Source organism: Sebastes fasciatus, chromosome 4, assembly GCF_043250625.1.
Source record: "Sebastes fasciatus isolate fSebFas1 chromosome 4, fSebFas1.pri, whole genome shotgun sequence".
In the NCBI taxonomy this organism is placed as follows: Eukaryota; Metazoa; Chordata; class Actinopteri; order Perciformes; family Sebastidae; genus Sebastes; species Sebastes fasciatus.
In genome coordinates, this window is record NC_133798.1 from 29,404,983 (window position 1) to 29,424,901 (window position 19,919).

Below are 19,919 nucleotides of genomic sequence, written 5' to 3' on the forward strand. Positions count from 1 at the left end.
AGTGACAAACACCAGAAACATGTTAACAGTCAAACCGAATCATCGCCTCTGAACGCTGCTGTGAGTAACTGACCTCTGATTCAGTTTGGAGGAATCTGAGTTCAACCTGCTGTTAAAAAACACACAGAGGAGGTGGAACAACATGTGGTCAGGGACTTCAACCTCTTTATTGTTTAAAACCACAGAACTTTATTTCGTTTGTTGTTGGGTGACAAACGAAAACACACAAACCACACACACCTGATCTGGTCTGCCCTTCCTCTTAAACCTCCACACTCGTTTGGTTTCCATTAAAATGAAACCACCACAGAAGAAGACTCTTTTACCGTCTGTAGTGAAGATGTAAAGACAGTATGTGACCCGACTGTAACATAACACGACCCTTTGCTTCCTTTAACGGGCGAATGAAACTGCATCTGGGGGTCGATCAGCAGTGAAAGCTCTTTGTTTTCGTGCTGATTTGTTTATCGAGCTCTCGCTTCAGAAGTGGAAAACCATCTGTGTGTGTGTATTTGTGAGGTGTTGTTATCTCGGAGCGCCACGCCGTCCGAAGGTAACGGGCTTTTTAACGAGATGTTTTTACGCGCAAGGCAAGTGGCAGCGTCGTGGGCCGCCACGAGGACGAGTTTACGAGTGACCACACAGAGAGATGGTGGGCGAGCGGCCTAGGTTTGATGGAGGGCCCCCGACCTTTACAGTCTCTGACAACACAGAGAGAAGAGGTGGATATGAGGATCAGGTAGACTGGCTGAAGAGGTGTTGGCGTCTCTGATGATGTTTAAGGTTTAACAGACGAACAACTGCTGCAGTCACGGATGTTGAAGCTCATCAGATCGTCAGAGTTGGAATGACCTTTCTTCCTTGGTCAGGACGAGTCCCAACAAGTCCCAACAAGTCCTCATAGCCAAACTGTCATTTTATACTAGTGATGAAAATATTCAGCATGCTGCCCGAGGCTCGCAAGCCATGTAACATTTGAATCTGACAAAGAACTTCCTCAGGTCAGATTTTCTCTTCATCATTTATTCTTTGGTGGCTTTTCCAACACACCTTCCTCCCCCAAAGACTTCCAGAGGAGTGCAAGGTGACCTTCATCAGTATAGGCAATTAAAACTACTCAATCAAACATCTGCAAATCTGTGACAGCTGGGCAAACTCCTCCTGCTGAGGAAGGTCATGTGATGTGATCGAAAGAACCAGAAGGGCTTCTAAATGGACCCTGTGTTGGTGAGCAACCTTTGTGGTTACAAGATCCCACCAAGTGGGTCTTGATTTAGTCATTTGCAGGTCAAAAGATGTCTAGATGTCGAGGTAACATATATGATAATGCCGAGGTAACATATTTCTCATTCAAATCCATGCTTACTGAGAAATATTTTACAAAATATTAGTTTAATCATCCAGCTTGGTTCTTCGCTGTCTCCATCTTGGTTTTTGGCCGTCACCATCTTGGTTCTTGGCCGTCACCATTTTGGTTTTTGGTCGTCATTATCTTGGTTTTTGGCCGTCACCATCTTCGTTCTTGGCCGTCACCATTTTGGTTTTTGGTCGTCATTATCTTGGTTTTTGGTCGTCATTATCTTGGTTTTTGGCCGTCACCATCTTGGTTCTTGGCCGTCACCATTTTGGTTTTTGGTCGTCATTATCTTGGTTTTTGGCCGTCACCATCTTGGTTTTTGGCCGTCTCCATCTTGTTTTTTTGCAACCAGAATTGACACCAGAGGGTGGAGCTAAGCACAACCCAACGCCGAATAAGACATTTTTAGGCAACTAAAAATATTATCATTAACTTTGATGAACTGAAAACACACTTCGAAAGGGTTAAAGTTCTGAGATGAAAACACGGACAACTTTTTCTGCAGACTGTCTCTGAGCAGCCGAGGCGGCAGCAGCAGCAGCAGCAGCAGTAGTAATGAAGTGAAGTGACAGCTCCAGGTGGCTTCAGAGAGGACAAGAGGCCGAACAGCAACTGTTGGCCCAACGCCGGCAGATAAATAATAAACCAACTGTGAGCTGAGCGCCGGAGGAACAGAGAACAAGAACTGATGCAGCGGGAGGAGCAGCAGTTTAAACCTCTGCACTTGCGGTTTGGCACACATCGATCAGGCCTGGATTTCTAATTAAACAGATGTCGCCGTGAATATTTCAACTTTTGAGCAACACGATATGGACGGGAGTGATGTAATATGTGGAAGGATCAGCCAGTAAGCTGAGGAGCATGTGCAAAAGGCCAATGACCACGGCGATGCCACACTACTGTAGATAGTCTTTCTTTTTATTCAGTCACGTTGTTGTATAATGCTGTGTTTAGTTTTTATCTACCTTTTGTGCTGTAAAATCCAATCTTTATGATACCAAACACAAACCATGAAAGATCACAATATATGCTGGTAATGTCGACCTTACACCAAGCGACTTTTCAAGTGATTTCATGTCACAGACATATTTCCAATGGCGGAATAAAGTCACGAGAGTTTTGCTAGAGTTGCGGCGCGCTCCCGTAATCTCAATGGTTTAGTGTAAGGTGGTCATAAAACTCAGTCCAAGCTGTCTTAAGTCAGTATTTGTCTCATCTTGACGTTCCGAAAAAATCAAACAAGTTTAATATTATCGTAAGTTCGATGACGTGAACATTGTCAACAACCAATAGGAGCGCTCTCTCCAGCACCAAACAGGAAGCAGTAAACATGGAGGAACTGGTGGAGTCGTGGAGTGAACAAGAGTGTCTCTTTGATTTGTCCTCCCATTTGTACCACGATAGAGGAGAGGAAAAAAGCTGCAGTGAGTAGGCTATATGCTATAGCTAGCTAGCTAACCACTGTCCAAAACGGGGCTACATGCAAGCTAACGTTAGCTACTGGAATGTTCGCTGTTAGCCTACGAGCTAACTGTACGTTTCTGTCCACTTGTTTCTCAACAGTTTTTCTTCTTGTAAATGTCCACCAGGAGCAGGAAGTGATATCATCTCTAAAGGAATCTAGTTGTAGTCTTGTAAATAGTGACCCTGCAAGATCCCCAGTCTTTGCTAAATATTATAGTCTGGGACTACAAACTGACTGAAAACACGTTGTCTTTAGATGTGAGAGGGTGTCAAACTTCAGTCTTTTCAAAGATTTCTAGTGTATAGTAGGCATTAGATGTGTCTCTTGAGTGTCCATCACAGAGTAGGGAGGAGCTATTTCGGACGCCCCTTGTACAAAGTATAAACTAGCTGGTTGTTGAGTCGCCTGCTTTGCGAGAGAGATTGACAGCTGCTGGTTTTGACGCTCTGCCTCGACAGCAGATCACATGTGAGCGGCATAAACGGCTTGACGCTCAAACCGTGACACGTTCCATCTTAAGGGGGCATCAGAGGGTGAAGCAGCTGGGTGACATGCAGCCCAGGGGTGAGGGAGGGAGGGTGGTGTTGTGGTGGTCGTTGGTCCCCCCCCCTCCAGATGCCCCACGATGACAGAGGCCCCCGCCATCGGCCGCAGCAGGACACTTGGCAGTGACGTGAGCTGTCGGTTCTCCCCGAGGCCGGAGCGTGCCAGGCGACAGCTGCAGGGCTCAGGGTCTCTACACATAACAACCCCCCCAAAGAACATCCCATATCACCCCCCCAAACCCCTCCATAACCCTCCATCCACGCCAGGCCACGCGGGGCAACGTCCTCCTCAATGCGACCATTGTTGTGCTCCAGGCCGGCTAAGCCCTCCATATCAGAGGGATGAAGCACCCCCCCTCAACACACACACAGCAGTGGTGGTGAGTGTGGTGGTGTGTTAACATGGAGCTGAGGATGATGGACTGGACTTTGATAGCTCAGCAGCTGTTTGCTGTGTAGAGACGCCGGAGACAAAATCCACCGTTAAAAACACACAAAACACTGCTGAGAAGTGTGAGGTTCATACTGATGCTTCTACATTGGCTTGTCCTGTTACAGACTTATTTTACACCAGTTGTCAGTTTTTAGATTTCCTTTCTTTTCGTGCAGCCATTGGTTTCAGTTCAATTAATTGACTTTCAACTTGCAGAGACTCAAAACGTAAATGGTAATCCAACACAGTGAACTTTACATGATGCTGTCTTCATTCTTCTGTCACAGTTGCATCATCAACAGGCGAACTGAACCAATGAACTTACAGTATATTGATTACAAGTGAAAGTCAATGGTTCGTTGTTGCATTTCAACATCACCGCCCAGCAGCAGAGCTATGCTTCCGCCATTTTGGACTGAAATCGATTACCGGACGCCAGTAAAACATCCGCCTACAAAGAGCCGTGCAAAAGTAAAACTTAATACTTTCTATTCTATTGTCATATTTAATGTCTCTACTGAAATGGCCTGTGTTGAACAATAAAGATATAAAGATGGATACTATTATTACTATTTACTTACTTATTTATTAAACTTTTTGCTTCCCAGAGGCGTATAAAGTGAGCGATGGACATAAATGGAAGTTAGAAAAATCCAGCACACATTTTGAGATCAATCTCAAACTTTTTCATGTCAAGGATCCAAAATGGAGTCCAATAGACCATGGATGTAGAAGAGATTGTGTCCTGTGCTTTTGCCCTGCGTGTTAGTAAATAGCCTACAACTCCATTAAATTCTGTTGATATCATGTTACTAGCAATACTAGCTACTGGCCGATAGCCGGTTGTTTGGGAACAGAGACGTTAATACATCCACCACGGTACAGGCTTACAGCATACAGCCCATGGGTGTATTAGAAGATAATAAAAGTGATGAATTACAGCCAATATATTCATTATTACAGCCGCATACAGCTAGCAGGAAGCTGGCAGAACCGGATATGGCATATGAATGTGCAGGGCGGTGCAGTCCCGTGGGTCTGATGCACGTTCATTATGACGAGGAAAATAACTCTGGATTCACCTAATAGTTCATTTTACGACTTTACTACTCATTTTACTACTTTTTTTTCTATAAAATATCAGAAAATAGTGAAAAATCCCTGTAAAACTTTCTCACAGCCCACCGTGAAGTGTTCACATACTGTAGCTTGTTTTATTTAATAGTCCAGAACCCAAAGATATTCAGTTTACTGTCATATATGACAAAGAAAAGTGTGAAATATTCACATTTTAGAAGCTGGAACCAGCAAACGTTGCGCGTTGTTGCTTGAAAAATGACAAAAATAATTAATCAATTATCAGAATAGTTCATTTTCTGTCAATTATTTGCCCCTCATCTCCTGTTTACTCTCTACTGTCAACTTGGTAATAAAGGCTTAAAATGTTTTTCATACCATTGGTTAAAAAACCCCAAAATGGCCACAGCTTCTGGGAAGATTGGCTACTCGATGCGGTTTCTGGTCAGTAACTGATCAGTGTTTACTGAAAGTGAGAGGGAAGGAGGTTATGTAACTGGTATGTAGCTATGGACACCACCTGACCTCTGACCCCCCCCGGGTGGGTGTCGAGAGGAGCCCGATGACACTTGGTGACCAGCATGTCACGCTACGTGTCACAACTCGTATCGTAGTGCAGAAGTATTTCTGAGCTGTGATCAGTTATTGTATGGGACAGGGACGCTGCTTTTATATGTTACTCAGCTTTTAAAGCTGCGTCTTACAGAATGAGGATTGATTCTGCATCTGATCGCGTATTTATTTTTATCCTCAAATTTTCTGAGAAAAGTTTTTGTAGCAGCCATCATGATTTTTCCAGTTTGAAAATCAGAAGCAAAAATCAATTGCTGTCCTGAGGTGAAGGTGGCTCGCGCCTCTGGCTGTGAGCTTTATAGTACCCCTCACCCAAACCTCACCGCTTCACGGAGCCGTGGAGTTAGTGCACGCTGTGCCCTCTCTCCCTGCGAGGGATGGTGCAAGAACTGATTGCAGGTAGTTTGTCACGTGACGCTAGCAAACAACAACAGTGTGGTGCTAGTGGAGAGTGTAACGGTAGTCAGAGCGAGGAAAATGTCAGTCATTTGGCAATATTTCACAGTGGAAAATCCAACAAGTAAAACGGCGATATGTTCGGCGATATGTTCAGTATGTAAGGCTTCTGTTTACAGGGGTGGCAGCACCCTAGTAGGGTGTGTGAATATTGCACCCTGCAGGACAAATTAGCACCCAGACTGTCCACTGAGGAGGCATCTAAGAGAATACGGAATCGTTTTTTATTATAACTATATATATATTTTTTTATCACGCTGGTATCAGATTGGTACTCGGCATCGGCCGATACCACAAGTTCAGGTATCTGAATCGGTATTGGGAAGGAAAAAATGTTATCGGAATCTCTCGTGACATTCCGATTTTCAGTGAAGGGTCAGTGAAGCACACTAACCATGTGATTTACTCCCGGCTCTGACACTGAAACCACGCTGTTACCAGATCCTCCACGACACCTCCAGGACCTGGAACCAACCTCATCAGCACCTTACAACACACACACACACAGTTCTGAGAAGTCCAAGTGAGGAATGTGCTGCTGTGAGGAGTCGCCTGAACTTCTTGACCAGGATCATAAAAATGATGACACCAGTTTGTGTCTTAAAACCTGATCCATCACTTCACTACACTTTGATTTCTGTTTCATAACTTCTGTTCTCAGCAGAATTAATGCAAATATACACATTATACATGTGTTATACTGTATATATGTACTGTATATACTGTATATTGTGTAAATAATCCAGCGCCTCTTAAATCATTTTATATAAACAGTGATAGTTACAGACTCTCTCTCCACATCCCTACACTCGTATTTTGAGTGTAATTCATTTTCCAAAAAAGAGACAAAACGCACAATAAACAAAGTTAAAGATGAATTTGACTGATAGCATTATTATATACTACGGCTGTCAAAGTTAACAGTTGTAATAATGTGTTAATGCAACTAATTACAGCACTAATTTGAATAATGCATTAACGCAACTTGCGATTTTTAGGTTGTAGTGGGCTCAGTTTTAAAGCTAGAGTGAAGATACTGGTAGAAGAACTAAGGAATCCCTTGGTACCAACCATGGTACCACCATTTTCAAAGGGGTCCCTTGACCTCTGACCTCAAGACATGTGAATGAAAATGGGTTCTATGGGTACCCACGAGTCTCCTCTTTACAGACATGCCCACTTTATGATAATCACATGCAGTTTGGGGCAAGTCACAGTTTGCCCACTCCCATGATGTTTTGATAAGAGAATAAGAGAATTAAATACTTAAAAAAGTAAAAAATGTTTGATTAATTTGCGATTAATCACACATTGTTTATAGTTTATATACTGTACATATACTTATTTGTTACATTAAAATGCTGTTTGTGTGTTAATTCTTCAGAAATAATATTCAAATAATATTATATATATATTGTAACACTCTGAAAGGGACCATTATGCCCAACGAGTATTTTTACTTTAATACTTAGTAAGTCAGATTTTGAATGCAGGTCTTTTACTTGTAACAGAGTATTTTTACATAATGTTACTGCTACTTTTACAAGTAAAAGATCTGAGTACTTCTGAGATGACGGTGTACTGGATTCTGGATTTTATAGTGTTAGGTGTGTTTGGGATTATTTGCGTTTTAGACTTTGACACTGAGGACGTTTTGTTTGCTCCTCACCTCTTCAAAAGGCTTTTTATGTGAGGGTGTAGACCTGGTTTTAGGGTTTTAGGGTTGAAACCAGGTTCAGGTTCAGGTTGGATCCTGGGGATGTGGGTCCTCACTAGTAGCTGCATGTGAGTCTAACTGTTGATAATGGTTGTGTGTGATGTGTTTAAACACTAGAGGGAGCTGTTGACTCATGAGTTGACTATGTTTCTATAACAGGAGGCAGGAACATGTGTGTTACAGAGCTGTGATAATATATTAATCATAATTATGCCCATCCTTCCTATTAAGATTATTTATAATTTAGAGGCTTATTAAGTAGACAAAGAACGTCTCATTGGGTTTGATTTCAGTTTGTAATTGATCAGTTTTAGTATCTGTTTAGTGAAGAGCTGTATCGATACACATAATGAGTATCATGATGATGATAATAAGGACACAGTGTGAACGTGATTATGCAGTGCGCTCGGTCACAGCGGTGAAGCGTCAGATCTTCTTTGACACTCTGATCTTATTGATCACTCTGTGGTTATTCTTGTGACTGATCAATAATTAATGAAGTGTGAAACCACCAAACTGCTGCCAGCAGAGCTGCATCTTAACATCTGAACACCTGATAACTTTAGTGAGTTGTAGTTGAATTAATATGAATGAGGTGCAGCTTTAGATTATTACTATTACTTCTTCAGGTTTTAATGACTTTGCAAGTCAAGTCTGGCCGACTGTTTGAGAATCTGAGGCCTCAAACTGACTGTAAGTGGCTTTAAATATCAGATCTACTTTAAATAAGAAGGTCAAACTAATTTAGGACATCAACAGTAAACAATCTTGTATTTGACACAGAATCAATATGAAGAAACCAAATGTGATGTCATGTGATATTTACTCCAAGAAAAGTCACTCAGTAATTTTCACTTCATGTCTCCTCTCTCAGTCTCTCACAATAAGTTTTAGTCTGGTACCAGCTAGATACCGGCTCAACATTAGCATTCCAAAAGTACCGTCACAAAGTAAAACTTATATCCAAAGCAAACACTAGAGACATTATCGGCCTAACCTTACATATGTTCTCCTCTAACTATCTCTACTCGGTTATACTCCCAAGCCGACGTGCACACGGACTGACTCGGTGGGCTGCTGTCAGCGGCAGCTCCGAGCGGTGTGGGCGGGGGTGCCTCAGTTATCGCACCGTGGTGTGCCGTGGTGGACTTATTGTTTTACAGTTTGTTTTATCAAATTGGTATCGAAAATCATGGAATTTCACTGGTATTGGTATCGATGACTAAATTTCTGGTATCCTGACATCTCTAGTGTAGACCTATGGGAACTGACAAAATGCTTAAAATGTATTATTGTGGCGCCAAAAGGCACGGAGAAAATTTTTGGATGACAGTGCACCTAAATGAAAAAAAGTTAGGCCCACGGTGGAACCAGTGTAAAATGTTAGTCTAGAGCCCTGCTGTTGAACAAACAACCCATGTTTTCGTTTTTCTGCCGAGGACATTATCGCAGCAGTTGATGATGATGATGATGATGATGATGATGATGATGAGGAGCAGGGATGGTGGTGAGCTGTAATTGGTCAACAGCTTTGCCTCTAATTAGGTTTTTATCAGATTGGATTAAACGTCCCGGTCGATCTGGTCCAGCAGGGTGTAGACCGAAACCTGTGTGTGTGTGTGTGTATCAACCTGCCGCTGCCCCTGAGCCAGGCACTGACCCAAGAGCTGCTGAAGTTCAGATGAGTCAAACACAAAGGTTGAATCCCCCCACAGGAGTCAGTGAAGTGTAATTCATGTGCACACAGGAGTGTGTGTTAATTTTGTGTTAATATTCAGCTCATTGTCTGTATGTGTGTGTTTGTGTTTGTGTGTCGTGGCATCATGTCACTGTTGGCTGCTCGCCATATCTCTCTCGCCGCCGCTCGCCGTCTCTCGCGCTCTCTCTTTCACCGACTCTCTCTCACTGTCTCTCTTTCTCTTTCAGCAGCCAAACTGAACCTCAGGGTTTCTTTTCTTCCGGCTGCTCTGATTGGTTGCAGGAGAGCCCGTCTCCAGAAATCGCTGTAATCCTCTTAGATAAAACCGAGCCCTCGTCCAATCCCCTGCCCCAATCCCTCCCCTCACTCCCCCTCGTCTCCCTCTCCCTCTCTCTCTCTCTCCATGGGGAAGAGGAGTTTTTAATCCAAGTGGATTACGTTTGCAAATTGGGTGACAGTGGAGGCGAGCGGCTGCAAAATCTGCTGCAGACTGCCGGATTCATGTCTTCCTAAATATCTGCAAGGTGGAGGAATTAACCCACTCATTGGTCCTGGTTTCATGAGGAGCAACAGGAAAAACCTGGAAACTATCACATTTTTCCTGTGGAGTCTCTGAGAAGGAATAATTTTCATATTTAACCTCAAGAGTTTCTTCTTCTTGTTGCACCAAAACTAGATTTTCAGTTTGTCTTGGATGACTTTTTTAAAGTCACAATCGTCTGGAAGTTTCTTATAAAGAGGATGAGAAGCTAAAACAGGAAGCGGTGAGAAGATGCCGGCAGCAGGACGGGTTTATCCAGACATGACGGAGAGCGTTCAGGTACCAAAGCCCACCGCCGTGACCACCGTCTTCCTCTACTCCCTTTAGCCAACATGAGGAAGCCGTTTCCTACAAACTCTTCATGAAACTCTCAAACTTCCAGAGCTGATCCCAGTTTGTGAAACCGCCTCACAAGATTTTAAAAGTCAGAGCTGCGAGGAGGAGTTTGATGTCAGGTGTTGGAAGCAGGATGGAGGGCAGGATGCCAGGAATGAGGGGGCTCCTGAGGATTCTGGGATTTATCTGCCTGTGGATTACAGCTCAGGCTCAGATGAAGATCCCACCGGAGACGTAAGTGTTCTTCACTTCCTCTACAGGATCTCAGCTCCCGTTATCTTCCATAATTATCACACGTACAATCACACAGACCGATGTTGGTAAACTGATTAAACCCAATAACATGCAGGTTTTTCACCCTGAAGTACTTTAAGGTTTAAAGGGTCCCATCAAATGGAAATATTCTAGATGTCTTGTGCATCCTTTTAAACATATTTTGTATCTTTGGAAACATTTGGATCTCCAGAAAGAATTTAAAATAAAGTTCTACGAGTTTGAACAATGTTTGGCTGCACAGCATGAGTTTGTAATTAAATGTAGACGCACAGGTCAGTGAGGTAGTGAAATTATCCCACCGTATTGGCAGATTTATTTATTTTTTATAGGAAATCTTGAGAGCAGAGTATGGATGCAAACATGGATATTTCAATTTACTTATGTTTTTGTTTTTTTGCCAAAGATCCATTCAGATGAAAACACATCATTAGCTGAATTCTCATTATTCAATATCTTTCAAATCTGAGCGATGATGGCTCTTATATGCACGTTTTTACGAGGGCTGTCAATCTACCAATCTATTAAAGTATTTAATCACAATTAATTGCATGATTGTCCACATTAGCTTTGCTGCTAAACTCTCCTTCTTATTTAACCTACAAAACATAAACACAGGTCTTCTCCTGCTCTTTAGCCTGTTGAATAAGCAACCAAACAAACAGTGAGGGGAAAAAAATTCACTGTAACGTTAGTTAGCTAACTAGCTGCTCAGCTACAGCACATTAAACAGCATGTAAACATTACAGCACAAATTTGTTTACGTTGTCTCTCGTTCCCCTGCTGGAGCTCAGCCTGCCAGCTGCTGTCAGTCAAACGCTGCTGCTGAGACAGTAAAGGAGCATTTCCAATTTCCGATTTCCCCCAAAATCTTTTTGTTTTTTCCCTAACAATACATTTTAAAAAACATGTTGACTAAAAGTGATTTCAGTTGGACTTTGAATTGATCCAATAAAACATTACATTTACAGCTAAATCTACAATAACTCATGCAGACCATTTGGAGATTAGCATCATGTTGTTATTATCTTATTTCTTCATGCAGCAGTTGGTCCATGACACATAAAAAATCCTGAAGGTGGCTCCAACTATGCCGTTAATGGGACCCTGGTAGGGGTTCTGTACTGAGCAGCTCACATTGTAAACATGTCTATCTGTGTGCATGTAAAGCTTATAGAAAATAGTCCTGATTGGATGGATTTGTTCCAGATAAATTAAGCTTCAGACAACAAACTCCCAGAGTGCACTGTGTTTTCACGGCGTTCCTGAGGGAATAAGTTTGTGTCAGCTGACGGCAGTTTTCCCTCAGGACCCTCTGAAATCTGCTCTCCTCTGTTTCTGTCCACAACTCAGACTGAGCAGAGAAATTATTCCAGGTGCTTCTGTCTCCAACTGCTTTAAATTATCTCATATCGGCTGTTTAATTTAGAGTTTAACATTAACCAGCACAACTACATGTCTTTAACCTGAACCGTATTCCAACTTTAACCCTAACGCCAACCTCCAAACTGCCCTTTGAAGAGGTCAGAACTGGACAAAACATCCTCACTTTCCTGATCCAAAACTCTCACAAGGAGGCTAACAAGAAAACATGAAAATAAATTAGGGCTGTCAAAAATTTAATCGAGATTAATGGCATGATTGTCAATAATTAATCATGATTAATCACAAATTAATCACACACTTTTTATCTGTTTAAAATATGCCTTAAAGGTAGATTTGTCAGGTATTTATTTCTCTTATCAACATGAGAGTGGACAAATATGCTCCTTTATGCAAATGTATGTATATTTGTATTATTGGAAATCAATTAACAACACAAAACAATGACAAATATTGTCCAGAAACCCTCACAGGTACTGTATTTAGCATAAAGAATATGCTCAAATCATAACATGGCAAACTGCAGCCCAACAGGCAACAACAGCTGTCAGTGTGTCAGTGTGCTGACTTGACTATGACTTGCCCCAAACTGCATGTGATTATCATAAAGTGGGCATGTCTGTAAAGGGGAGACTCGTGGGTACCCATAGAACCCATTTTCATTCACATATCTTGAGTTCAGAGGTCAGGGGACCCCTTTGAAAATGGCCATGCCAGTTTTTCCTCGCAAAGCTTTAGCGTAAGTTTCGAGCATAATTTAGCCTCCTTCACAGCAAGCTAGTATGACACGGTTGATACCAATGGGTTCCTTAGGTTTCGTATTTTCATATATTACCAGTATCTTCACTCTGACTTTAAAAACCCGCTACAACCTATGAAAGATCGATTGCTTTAGTGCGTTAAAGAAATTAGTGGCGTTATAACAAATTTGCGTTAACATGTTATCACGTTAACTTTGACAGCCCTAAAAGAAATATGTGGCACCATACATCACACTCGTCACAACAAACACAAAATAAACCAGAAGAACTGAATCTAAAAACAACAACAACATAGATCAGAGAACAACCTGGAAAAACATAAATTATATCCGTCAGAAATAGATTTTAACGTTATTTAAAATATTTAATCATAGGTGGTGAATCAACAGCTCGTCAAAGCAGCAAGAATCTCAGGAACATTTTATTTGTTCTTGTTTAAAATCCATCTCAGTAACTGTTCCTTTGCCCACATATTTAAACTGTGCTTCCCAGAATTCACCTGTCAGACAGTCCGTGTGTTCTTCCCGTTGTAGTGTCTCATACTAACAACCTCATTAGCATGAAGCTGTCAGGCAGCGTTAGCGTGAAGCAGCAGCAGGTCGTTCAGCACTGCAGCTTCCTGGAGGACACACTCTCCCTCCTCCATCGCCATCTGTGTGCCGGCATGGCTAACTGGCCACCGGCCACGCCCCGTCGGCCCGGTCACCTTCTACCCTGACCCACATTCACCGCTCGCCTGTCCAACCGACCACTGCAGGCCTGGACACACACCGCCATGTCACCTGGTTACCAACCAGAGATACAGTAAAGACCTAGAGAGATTGTGTTTGTACGACAAAATGAAAATTATTGGTCTTAGATTTGGTTGATGTGGAATTTAAACCCTGGTGAATGTTTCACAGAGGTGGAGGAAGTATTCAGATCCTGAACTCATGTAAAAGTACTAATACCACAGAGTAAAAATACACCCCTACAAGGAAAAGTATGTAAGTATAATCAGGAAAATGTAATTCAAATATTAAAAGTAGAAAAATGTCTCCAGTGACCTTAACTGTGTGCCGGAAGGCGATGACAGATGACTCATTTAGTCTTTTAGTTTGGAGGACTTTGGAGGGGTTTTATTTGCACCTCTTCAGGTACCGGTGAGACGATGAAATACGATCCAGGAAGTCCAGTTTGAGTAACAGAGGTTTATAATACTATCAGACAGGATTTTACAACTCTGGAGACAATTATTTAATTCTTTGTCTCCACAATCATCAGGTAAACAGTAAAAAGATGACGTCCAAGTTACACAATCATCTACCAGGAATGTGTGCTTGTGTGTATTTAATTGGCCGAAGCGCTGTGTTAATGGATAATGTTGCAGCAAAAGTTCAACTTTTTGTGAGTGTTTTTGTGCCGGAAGGAAGAGGCTTCATTCTTTAATGTAGTGTTGTTTTCTATGTGAACATGCCTTTATACAAAAATATCATAACATATACTGTAGAAAATAACTGAAAGGGTTAATTCAGATTTTTTTGAAGTGAGGTTGTATGTATACTCCCGTGTTGTGAGAGGTCAAATTACTGTTTTTGTGAATGGAGTCTGGTGGCTTTGAAGAGAGCCATATAACTGCTTCATTCTGCTGCTTCATGGGGAGGTAGAGCGGCTATTGACTGGAGCAGCAGAAAAACATATTTTAGCCAAACCTAAAAAGACTATTCTCAAAATCAGTAATTTTCCCACTCAAAACACAGGAGTCGCTGGTCTACCGCTGCATCAATCGGTTAGTTAGTTTGTGTTATCGTGTGACTTTCTGATCTGAACTAATGTGGCGTCCACCGCAGTACGTTGCTTAACTCCTGTCTGCTTCTCCAAACTGGGAGCACGCCAACCGCCATCTAAGTTACTGTATGTAACGTTAATACACTGACTATAAGGATGTATATATACTGTACATGTAGCAGCGTCATCATGCAGAAACCTGAGTCAGGTCACTTGGCAAAACGTATTTGAAGCCAAATCCCAAAATGTGAATATCTGGATTTGAATACATAAGGAGCACTGCTGGGAAGCTACAGAATGACATAAAAACTTACCTTCAAATGGTGCTTCATTGTTTATATTGGAAGAAAAAAAACATCCTAAAATCATCTCAAAATGTTTTTTTTGTGGCTCTCTGGGCTTCTGTCGGTCATTTCTGACACAGATTTGTAGTTTCAGTTGGCAGTTGTTTGTTTTTTTCATTACGTCACCGCAGTGACGTAATGTTTGACCTTCTCCCAGTTGGTTGTAACTTCAAGCAAAATTAGATGATATCTGAGTTCAGCCCGTCTTTGTATCCAGGTTACATTCAGCAGATTTGGCTTCAATCTGTCGGACAGATCGGCCTCAGCACCGAGGATCAGCTGATTAGATTTTGGAGGTGATCTTGATGGAGGATTTATTTTTTGGGGGCATTTTAGTTGAAATTGTTGACGGATGGAAGAGACTGCAGGTACATTGAGTCTTTAGGGACCCTTAGTTTCACATTGTTAGCTTGATACGATTTCAGAGTTCATATACAAATATCTCCACCACATGTCACATCCCACACTAAGAGCTCTACTAGTGTATTTTTAAGTGGGATGTGATGTTTGAAGCTCTTTTGTTCAGATAAAAAGTAAATCTGTAGAGAGCTGAAGGATTTATTGTTGCTTCAGGGCGACCAGCGGTTTGAGAGGACGTCCTGAAACTGAAAGAGGTTCCATCCCGAGTTTATTTATTTAGCTTTGTGTCCTCAGACTGCATCCCTTACAGTGTACTGGGCTGGTAAAAGACAACAGATTAAAACCTGTAAATGAAAACCACACAAGACTTCACTTTCTCTATAAGTTATTAGTTCTGCATCAAACACCAACATAGTTTTAATAATAGAGCTGCAATGATTAATCGGTTTGAGTCATTTTTTAAGAAATGATTGCAGCTTCTTAAATGTGAATATTTTCTGGTTTCTTTACTCCTCTATGACAGTAAACTGAATATCTTTGAGTTGTGGACAAAAGAAGACATTTGAGGATGTCATCTTGGGCCATTTTCCACAATTTTCTGACATTTTATAGCCCAAACAACTAATCGATTAATCAAAAAAGTAATCAACAGATTAATCGACAATGAAAATAATCGTTAGTTGCAGGCTTATTTAATAACCCTCCAGATATTATAAAATGAAAACAATAACCCTACCACTGCAGTCTTTAGGCAGTTAAATGTTGTTAAATTTAGTAAATCCTGTCCCCAGTGTGCTGCAGCTAAATAACAGAAGCTCTGAGTCACAGATTAAATAAATTCAACTCAGTATTTGATTCAGTTCCTGGTAACAAAACTATAAAAACAATTTCATTATTTTTTTGTTTCTGAAGAGCTCGACCGCACGTTACTGCTATACGATAACGTTTCCTGTCCTTGACAGAGTTAGCATGCAGCTTTAGCCATGATGTCTAGCTCTGCTTTTCCTGCAATGTGTGAAACCCAAAGTGTTTCCATACTTTACTGGATGTGTAGTGTTTATCATTCTGGATTTAAAATGGGACGGTGCGGGTCGTATCCACGCAGACCCGCCGTTTTCTACTTTCTCTTTTCGGCTCGCTGTGGTTTGTTTTGGTTGACGGATACGGAACGGATATGACGTCACGTTACTCAGACTACAACAATAAAAGCGGTAACTTCCTTCTACCTCCACACAGACTCCAATGAAGCAAATATATTGATTCTGGCATTAAAAAATCTATTTTAAAATTGTAAAAACAAAAAAAGTCACAAAGGTGAATCATTTTTTCCCACCACTGCTGAATATTGTGAAACCTGGGGGGGAAAACACAATGCATTTTTAAACTCACATCCTGTGTGTGTTTGTGAATTTAGAGGATTAATGTCCGGAACAGATGGATCAATAATCTCCGCCATTGTTCAACACATGCTGAGTAAACACAATCCGTTCCATATCATTATACAGTTAGCTCGTACGCTAATAGAAAACATTCCAGTAGCTAACGTTAGCTTGCAAATAGCCCCATTAGGGACAGTGGTTAGCTTGTTAGCTTGCTAGCTATAGCATACTCACCGGGGATTTCAAGGACTGCAGCAATTTCTGACACGTTGTCTTTAGATGTGAGAGGGTGTCAGACTTCAGTCTTTTAAAAGTCTTTTTAAAGTCTCCTACTCTTTGGTAGGCATTAGATGTGCAGAGAGATCTTCTCAGTGTTTTGACGACATAAGGATCAGAAATGCTGTAACATGAAGGATTATTTATGACACACCTTGAACTTCAGCTCCTCTCAGGTCCTCCAACAGAGACCGGGGTCCCTCTGTCAGTGTGTGTTTGTTGTGTGTTGTGTTATTGTGAGTTAGTGCTGAGCAGACACCTGCAGCTCTCTGCTGTGACCCAGATGAAGAACAGATTATCTAAATCTCTTTCATCACCGTCACATTTAACTGCCTTTTTCTGCCGTAACTCACTGCTGCTGCTGCCGCAGGGCATCACCTGTCAGACAGACAAACGCATCCAACAAACTCACTGTTTACACACATTGATACACCAAACACACACACACAGTCACAGTACAGTACAAGCAGAAAACATCACTGAAACTCAGGTCAATAGATTTTCTGATTGCCAGATAGCCTGCTATATGAAGAAAAACAAAAAGAATGGATAGTCAGATCTTCGTATTGAACAGCCAAATCTGAGTCAAATCTGATTCAGGTGCAGCCCTAATATTTTGAGTGTCTTGCAATCACACGTGGAAAAGGCCAAATGTTTGCCATGACATGGAAATAAAACGTACCTAACTACAACTATATGTATTATTTATAGCATGTATTTTCTTCGTTGTGTCCACCGTTGTGTTTACACGTCGACCACCACTACAGATAATACTGTATCCTTGTATCCTGCAGGTTCTATCCTTCATGTTGATTGTAGCTGTTGACTCCTGGCCTGTCTGTGTTTCAGGGTGCAGGTGTGGGCGTCGGTGTTCTCCGTTGAGCTTCGAGAATTCACAACCAAATACTCCGGCTCCCTGCTGCTGCAGAAGGTAAATTAAGTCAATGATTCTGTTTCGTGTCTGAGTGTCGGCATGGTCCACATGTTGATGTTCACGGCTGTGCAGACGCAGGAAGTATAATTTTAGTTTCACTTAGTGGTGTCCTACATTTCCCAGAATGCCAGTTGACAGCCCGAGAACCAATAGAGTTTTGAAGTTAGAGGAGAGACATCTTAGGCGCCCTCATAGTTTTTGGCGTAGACAACGTTAGATGGAGCTCTCATCAGTACAACAGATGAACAACTGTGTTAGAAAATATCTATCTCTTTGGTAAAAAGTCAAAGTTTACAACTAAAAAAGAGGAGTCAACTACAACTCCCAGGGTGCATTTCAGTTACAAACATCCAGTCCCAAAGAGATTACATAATTTGCATTTTAAATGAATTTACTTTCAGATTCTGTGTAAATTCTGGACACATTTGGATTCTGATCATCGATCAGTAACATTTCCCGCTGGCTTTGCTGTAAAAATGCATTCTGTATATTTCTTCTCTGGTGTTAAAAAGGGAGGATGGTGGATTTCCCTTAAAATATTAAAGCAGGATGACGGTTTGTTTTGGATTAGAGTCATCAGATGACCTCAGATGATATGATGTAATTTTGTATTTGACCGATAAAAGAGAGAGACGCTCATGAAATGCAGCTGCATCTCAAACTGGTCGACCAGACTGGTTGAACTGGGAACAGAGAGCGACAGGAGCAGAGTGTTTGTCTGCGCGATAGCGTCTGTCTGTCTGCGTCGGTGTATTTATTTGTGTTTACCAGGCAGCACACACACCACACACACACACACACACACACACACACACACACACACACACACACACACACACACATACACACAGGGATCATGGTAATGCCCAGATTGAGGACCGAGCCCTCTTTACCGGCGTCAGGATTTGTGGCCTGTTCTGATTTTAGACATTCATCCATTTATCTGTCAGATTTAGAATCATCACAGGCGGTCTGCAGTTTGTCTGCTTTCACAAACACACAACACACAAACCACCCAGCAACACGTCTGCAAAGACACTAAATCCACCCTAAAATAACTGCTGATTTTTGACTTTCTGGTTCCATGTTGTTGTTTTCATTTTACACCATCGTTAAAAAGTTCATAATCTGCTGCCACTAAAGCTTGATTGTGTCCAGTCAGATGTGTGAGAGGACTACTCTATATCTCTATTTAGCTTGTAGAAAGTTTTCTTTACTAATAGATGTTAGGTAGTTTAGTACTTTGAGAACAAAACGCTGTCCAATGGGTCAACCAGACAAAGATGTGTGCAGATTTAAAGGCAAGTTTATTTATGCAGCATATTTCAGAAAAAAGGCAATTCAAAGGACTGTATATAAAACATCAAAAGCATCACGACAAAGGTGCAAAAGAAACACATTATAAAAGGACATTTAAATACAATCATTGAAAATCCAAGAGAGTAGAAAATAAAACAAGCTAAATAGAATATGTAAAGGATAATATACAGCATTGATTCATGGAGAGACTTCCGTCTGGAACATTACTGCCAAGCAGGTGAAATATAGAGTGATATTGTGGTTTTAGCTGACGTGTGTCGCCTCACTGTTTCGAGCGATGCTCGTTAATGTCTATTTAAAGCGAGCAAGTGCGAGCCCGACGCTGACTTTCGTTGACTTAACGGCCACAGGTGTCGCTGTTAACAAGCATTTCTGAATCTTACAAACAGTCCCTTTAATATTTACGATTTGAAATCGGTGTGGCCAGGATGGACTTCTGAGCCGATCGGGGGATATAAAAAACACTCTTAACATATCTCACACCACAGGAACATCTGGACAGATAATCTTTAGAACCATCAAACAATCAGGGCTTTACTAACGATCGTCAGGAGGAATCAGACCCAAAATCAGCTTGATTCTCGTGTAGTATGTACCCGACATTAGTAGTTGCTGCTGGCAGCATCTCAAACACATTTACCTACTGAAGTATGTTTCCCGGACGACTCACTCTGTGTTGCATTTTGCTTTATAAAAGAAGCAAATAAAGATCTATGCATTAAAGGATCAACAATCGATACTTTTTGTTCTGCAGAACGTTTCATCTTAAATTTAGTATATTTCTTCTACAAATACCAGCCTTCAATGCAAAAACACCAGATTTATCATCCTGGGAATCCTGCATCAGTTAAAGTTTCACATGATGCTTTTCCGTGTGAATGTCTGCAGATCAGATCAGAGAGATCCGCTGAGGAAACACTAAA

The 19,919-nt window shown here is 41.5% G+C and overlaps 1 protein-coding gene across 3 annotated transcripts in view; it reads left to right on the forward strand.

The window, feature by feature from the left end:
• The window catches only part of LOC141766559 (voltage-dependent calcium channel subunit alpha-2/delta-4-like), a 114,625-nt gene that overhangs the window by 36,867 nt on the left and 57,839 nt on the right, over window positions 1–19,919 (forward strand). Inside the window, exons 1-2 of one of the 3 annotated variants that reach the window (XM_074633507.1) lie at window positions 9,830–10,433; window positions 17,592–17,673. In XM_074633507.1, the coding sequence (XP_074489608.1) occupies window positions 10,312–10,433; window positions 17,592–17,673 (204 nt within the window). In that variant the 5' untranslated portion in view covers window positions 9,830–10,311. Of the gene's footprint in view, window positions 1–9,829; window positions 10,434–17,591; window positions 17,674–19,919 lie in introns of those variants that run through there. The other 2 variants (XR_012593652.1, XR_012593653.1) reach the window with 2 other exon arrangements.